Source organism: Synchiropus splendidus, chromosome 4 (assembly GCF_027744825.2).
Source record: "Synchiropus splendidus isolate RoL2022-P1 chromosome 4, RoL_Sspl_1.0, whole genome shotgun sequence".
NCBI lineage: Eukaryota > Metazoa > Chordata > Actinopteri > Syngnathiformes > Callionymidae > Synchiropus > Synchiropus splendidus.
Window position 1 is genome coordinate 14,169,771 of NC_071337.1, and position 6,047 is coordinate 14,175,817.

Here is a 6,047-nt window from a genome sequence, read left to right on the forward strand (position 1 = left end):
CTATTAGCTAAGTACTAGTTTCGTCCCGGCTAGCTTTGTTAAAATAGAACACCTAGCATTGTTTATAATTACATGGTGCCACACAGAAACATAAACAAAAGGTTTCAATATAATATAATATAATATAATATAATATAAATTTTAAGGTAAAAAAAAACCTAGGTGTTCTATTTTAACAAAGCTAGCAGAGACGAAACTAGTACTTAGCTAACACGTAACAACCGGTATCGTAGACGTGCCACCGACAAGCTAGCTGTTCTTAAGGTTAAGGTAATTTAAAAATGTTTAATTGAGTTGCATTTCATTTAAATTGAAATTAGTGTTCATTGACCGAATGTTACATGAACGAACTCTGACGTGTTTATTATTTCAATGTGGTACTGACTTGAATCGTTGTTTTAAATGCGATAATTAAATGACAGATTGACCGCGTGACACATGGAGGAACAAAAGAGGGGAGCAGCACCAGTGGAAGGTGAAAAATAAAAATAAAAATAAACATATAAATACATTTACGTACATTTATCTCCTGTTATTTTATCCAGGCGAAGAAATGCCAGAGCCCAGAGTTGACGCCTTGGTGGACGAACTCAAGAAACTGCAACTAGGTATTCTCTTATATTTGTTCGGAGAAATTACTTATCTATGTAATCTTATTTTTATGTGCAGTTGAAAGGCGGAAGACAGTTGTTACGTTGTTATCAACGCAACAGTTTCAATAAGTTTTGTAGTCTTACGTATGATGTTACTCCGAATCATATTGTGACAGTTGTTACAGTGAGTGATATTCTTCTTTTTTTTTCCCTTTTGTGTGTTACGTGGTTGGTTATGTCTCCCCGACATTACAGGGAGTCAAACGCATCGTCTAAAAATGTCAACCTGTATATATTTTAACCTTAAATGCACTGCAGAGACCGGCCGCCATTTGTAGCAGTCAAAAAACCGGACTTCTTGTCAACCTGTGCTGACTTTACTAAAACCCCCAACTAATTATTTACTTTCATTTGGTTTACAGACGTATCTAAAACCTTTTTGGTTTAAATAAATAAAGCGTAACAGTTCTGAGTATAAAAAAAAACATACGTTTTATTCATTCATTATTTTGTCAACATATATTTTACAACACAGCACTTTCTAAAAAAAAAAAAAAAAAAAAAAGCTAGTTAAACGGACATGACGTCACATTCTAGATTCTTCGCTTCCGGTTTGAGGCCCTATCAAACAAATTTTTCGATCCAACCGCTCTGTCGTTGCTGATATTTCACCCGCTATTGAGATCCTTGTATTGAATAGTCATGACAATGCACCCAAACTTTAATGTCAAGCGAGTCTGTTATCGTCCAAAGCATTTTGTAAAAGTGCACCAATGGGAAACCAGCATTATTGTGACGTCACCTTAATGGCGTCTCCTTGTCACAACTTTTTGGTGTTAGTATCACAAAAACGAGCCAACTCCCGGTTATTACCGCATCATAAACGCTCTCGCGTGGTTTACCGACTCGGTGACGCAAACGATTTTGGTTCTGAGAATGTAAGTACCGTAAGTGACCAGTGGAAGCGCAGTGATCCTGTCCTGCCGTCGCGTGCATTGACGTCATCTTCAGTGAGGTACATCCTTACCTGTTACTCCTTCCGAGGAGTTGCAGAATATGATGAATGGAGATCAATGAGAGATGATTATTGTCTCTGACTTATTGGGAACGACAACACCCAGTAACGTCCATTCTGATTTGAAGATGTACATAAGAAAAGTTATAAATTGATGAGACAATCGCTTCTTCTTTGTAAAACTCATTGTAAAGACGGACTGTCTTTCCGGAAGTACAATTAAAGAAAACACGGGGGCCAAAGCCCTTATTAGTACAAACCATTAGCATCTGAACAACAATAAGTGGAATTACAAACAACTTTAGTATAATCAAAATAGAAAACCCGAGTCTCATGTTGGCGGTTCTTCGAGACGATCACCATGACTGACTGGTGTATATTTTACTTATACGGTTTTGCAGCTTTCTAAAGCGTCATGCGCACTTATGCCACTAGATCTCAGTATTATACAGCACGCTGTTTGTTGGACTCTTTCAGCAAACAAATAAATGTCACTGTTGCTCTCAGACCAACGTTCTTTGGTGTTTTTTCTTTAGGAAGAACAATGATCGAAGACAAAATCAACTCGGTGAAGTCCCTCTATGACTCGCTTACCAGGCAACACGATGCTCGTAAGAAACAATTTTTCTAATGATAAACGGTATGAAGTGTAACATGAGTTAATGGATGTTACAGTGCAGATCAAGGCAAGCCAACTGGATGAAATTTACAACCTGAAACAAGGTACTTGTTTTATCTGGCATTTTTTAATGGAGTGTATTTGTGTGAGCCTCTGAAGTAAAATAATCTAAAAAGTAAAGTGTCATTTTTTGCAGAAATGTGCCATAAGCTAAATTTCCAGTGCAAAGAGTTTGAGCAGGAGTCTATCAAGTAAGTCTTTTCAAAGACTAGACTAAGATAATATTGATTTGATAATAATGGTTCTGAATTATACACCTACTGATCACTTAAGACAGTGTCATTATCAAAGCGATGTTGTCGATGTTGTGAAAGAGAATTGTCGCATTTTCTGTAGCGAAAAGGAAAATCGCCAACAGCAATTTAAAAATATCACCACTAGATGTCAGTAAATCTTTACTGTGTTGGCACTTAGTGACAGTTCACAGAAAAACATGAAACTTGAACATGATATAAATGATCAAATCTGTTGTTACTGTGTTTCAGGCTGGTCGAGGAGAATCGAAGGGTCATGGAATTGCTCAGACAGTACAGATGTGAAATCCAGGAGGTCAAACTCAAACATCGAAAGCAAAGGTACAAACCTGAAGGCATGAAGTTGCATCGGTTCCGTCTACTTCAATCGGCGTGTTTTCCTTAGAATGATCTTTGAGAATCACCTTCAGCAACTTCTGGAGCTGCATAAGAAGCTTTACGCTTTTTTCGTGAGTTTGTTTCACTTTCATAAGCGATTGCAATGAAGTGCTGGTGACATCCATGATAAGATAATGGAAACTGCCTGTTTAGTATCCAAAGCGACTCCCAGCTGAAATAGAGAAAGCAAGAATTGCAAAGCAGCAGCTGTTGTCAGCTGGTAAATGACACTTGCATTTCTCATTCTGTCAACGGTCTTCCTCAACGTGATTTCATTTATCCCTTCATTTGTAGAAGAGCATAAATTGGATCAGCTGCGCCGCCTTGAGGAGGTTTGGGAGAAGGCGAATCAGCAGGACTAAGTAATGGTGTTGGACATCATCTGGATAAAACAAATGTGGGGAATAAATATGCCACTAAGTTGGTAGACAATTACTGTCAATTTAATTGTTTGCTTTAAAGCATGTTGTTAAATAACATTAATTCTCAGGTTCATCTTCTTAATCGTTCTCTGGTTACGTCGTCCTTCTTGATGCATAAGATTGGTTCTTTACTGTGTCACACATTCGTCATATAATTATCTACAGTGTGTGCTGTAAAATATGTAACAATAAATAGATTTTAAGTCAGTAAAATGCTGGAAACCTTTTTGAAGACCGTCTTTCATCCTGCTAATGCTCATCCTCACTAAACTTTCAGTGACTGACCCTGCGAAGCACCTTCTAAAGGTTGAGATCATCCTTAAAACCAATAAGAAAAACGAAACAAAAATAAAGTAAAATTGATTGCGCTTGATCTTGAGCTTCTGATTTGGTATGTTGTTTGTCAGGCACTACCTGTTAACGTCCGAATGAATTTCCTTATTCAAATTCCTGGTTTTCCTGGTTTTGATTCTGAAGATTACAGGTGGTTTCCAAAAAGCAGACAAAAATAGGTCTAAAAGGTCTAGATTTCTTGCAGTGTTTGTTGAATTTGTGGCTCTTGAAGAAGGGCTGCTAATATATAAAAATATATATATTTTAATTATTTTTAATATTGTTGTAAATAGGATTGATTAAGATTGCTCAAATGCTTGTTTTTTTTTTACTTCATTGTCTTCATATGCATTTTCAAGAATGGTTGCCTCAGATGACGCTGTTATTAATGTACACTATATTTTCAATTAATTTACTAACTTGTGGCTCCTAATGGACTGACAAATCCAAACTATGTTCATAAAGTAATTACAAAAAAACATCAAGTTAAAGATACTCATATGACCATTCAGGTTTATTTTGGGGAAGAGTGTCATCTGAAATTCAACAGTATCGTTCTCTTTTTAAGCTTTTTTTTTTTTTTTTTTTTTTATCACAAAGGGTGTTTTTACTCAGATTATTCAAACAAGTATTTTGGTCCAAAGTCCCTATTGTTGTGACCTCTCAGGACCTGTTTTAGGATCACAAACTTGACAAACCTTTATATTAAGGGTTTAAAAACATCAAAGGCCTCACTATGGCTACCTGCATGATCCAGTTGAATATTCAAACACATTCAAAGTCTTATTCAAACCTTAGTTGCGTGATGACCCAGATAACTGAGCTCGCTCACAACATGTGTTTCGTTCTATTTGAGTTTTCTTTTATTTTGTGCATGCACTTGAACCTCCCCTAGCCGTCTCTTTGAGCTTCCCAGCTGGAACTCATTGATCAATCAGTGCTCGACCACTTGCAGCATCTCAACACTGGTAACCTGGCTCTACTCTGTCAAGTTTTGTAGACTGGGATGTTGTGCTTGTTTTTGCTCTGGTGCCCAAGTTTCTTAGCTAAATTCGGTGTAATTTTGTTTGGTCCTGTACCATAAATGGGTGTTGACACTCATATGTGCTTATTGTTTTTAGGCCCGTTTTTACTCAACATTATATATCAATCTGAATACGAATAGATCCTTTTGTCTGCGCTTTACATTCATTTTGTCCGTATTTCTGCATGTTCTGCACAAAGCCCATGGATGCGGGCCAGATGGAGCAGTACCACCAGAAACAGTAGGGGGGCAGTGATACGTAGATCTGAAGAGACACGAAGAAAACAACGGTGGCAATTCTCTGTCCTCCAGTAGCAATATATTTAACAACCTCACCGACCACCACCTCCCACAATGTATCCTCCGTTTCGTCTTCTGTGCAAGGGGTACGTCATCCGTCTTTCTTCCTCAGTTGGCATGTTTGCTTTGGAATTTGTCCTTTTACTATGGGCTGCTCCCCATGTTGGATATGTTGGTGAACAGCAATACCAATGTAAAGAACGCATGAAAGTATGTGATCGGTGATGGTGGTGGTGTAACATTGTTTGAAACGGAGGGTACAATTTCGTACGTGAAGAGACCATAAATGGGCCTTAAGTACTTAAACCTTTGTTAGTGTGGGTTTTTTCCTTTGTTTTGTGTTTTGCTTGTGTTATTCTGCTTCCTGAGAGTTTTGACCGCAACCATATATTTTGGGTTTCAGATTCGTCTGGCTTCTGTTCGTGATGTTCAGTGACACCATCTGTTGGATCTTTGGGTTATTTTTCAGTCTTCCATTCCGATTTAATAAACTGTAATATCACATCACAGTGTGAGTCTTTTTGTCAGCCACTCTACATACACACTTCAGTTCCACCCCTTTTGGAATCATGATGTAATGCCTGTTTAGATTTTATTAACTGTTTAATTATGTTGTATCATAGTCATATCATGTCACATGCTTCTTTTAATGTCTTGATTCTTTTTCTTTGCCATTAGAATGAGTAAATGACTCACAATAAATTGGCTTGTTTACAATGGATTAATGATCATGTTTAAAAGATTAACACCTCATTCATGTTGCCTTTCAAAAACTATGTGACAGCAATTTTTAACTATGTATAATGGTGATGCCATGAAGTTGTTGGTACATCCTTACTCCATGATCAGAACAGGTTGAATGTACTTGTGATCTTCCCAACATTATTTGCGTTAAATATTGAACTTGGCCTGTTATGTTACCTTATCTTACATTAGGATGTTCCTCCTGTAAGAATTTCTTGTCTTCTTGCTCAACTCCTTGAAATCATTGAGCCAATACACTTTCCTTGTGTGTGTCAGGATCATGTACTGGGTTCTTCTCATTCAGA

At 37.3% G+C, this 6,047-nt stretch overlaps 1 protein-coding gene and 1 non-coding gene across 8 annotated transcripts; both read left to right on the forward strand.

The window, feature by feature from the left end:
* The first annotated feature begins 73 nt into the window (after positions 1–73).
* On the forward strand, positions 74–5,501 carry si:ch211-199g17.9 (uncharacterized protein LOC108180085 homolog). 7 transcript variants are annotated; one of them, XR_008414387.1, is made up of 11 exons: positions 74–270; positions 423–475; positions 546–608; positions 2,145–2,219; positions 2,284–2,331; positions 2,424–2,478; positions 2,773–2,862; positions 2,927–2,990; positions 3,073–3,139; positions 3,214–4,642; positions 4,899–5,487. XR_008414387.1 is itself a non-coding variant. In XM_053862987.1 (11 exons), exons 2-10 carry the CDS (start codon positions 439–441, stop codon positions 3,279–3,281), a joined length of 567 nt encoding a protein of 188 aa, XP_053718962.1. In that variant the 5' UTR covers positions 74–270; positions 423–438; the 3' UTR covers positions 4,899–5,479. The 7 variants fall into 7 exon arrangements, 5 of the variants coding, with proteins under 5 accessions (XP_053718962.1, XP_053718964.1, XP_053718966.1 ...); XM_053862987.1 differs by having other exon boundaries at positions 3,214–3,281; positions 4,899–5,479; XM_053862989.1 differs by having other exon boundaries at positions 3,214–3,316; positions 4,899–5,016.
* LOC128758262 (U8 small nucleolar RNA) lies at positions 1,598–1,730 on the forward strand. Its single transcript, XR_008414466.1, has one exon. It is a non-coding gene; the product is annotated as a U8 small nucleolar RNA (small nucleolar RNA).
* Positions 5,502–6,047: the final 546 nt, after the last annotated feature.

Excerpts from the sequence above, each read along its gene's own strand:
- si:ch211-199g17.9 (XM_053862987.1), top strand. The coding sequence starts at position 439 with ATGGAGGAACAAAAGAGGGGAGCAGCACCAGTGGAAG. Across the intron at positions 2,332-2,423 it reads AATTTACAACCTGAAACAAG|AAATGTGCCATAAGCTAAAT; the intron begins GTACTTGTTTTA and ends CATTTTTTGCAG. Across the intron at positions 2,863-2,926 it reads CTCAAACATCGAAAGCAAAG|AATGATCTTTGAGAATCACC; the intron begins GTACAAACCTGA and ends TGTTTTCCTTAG.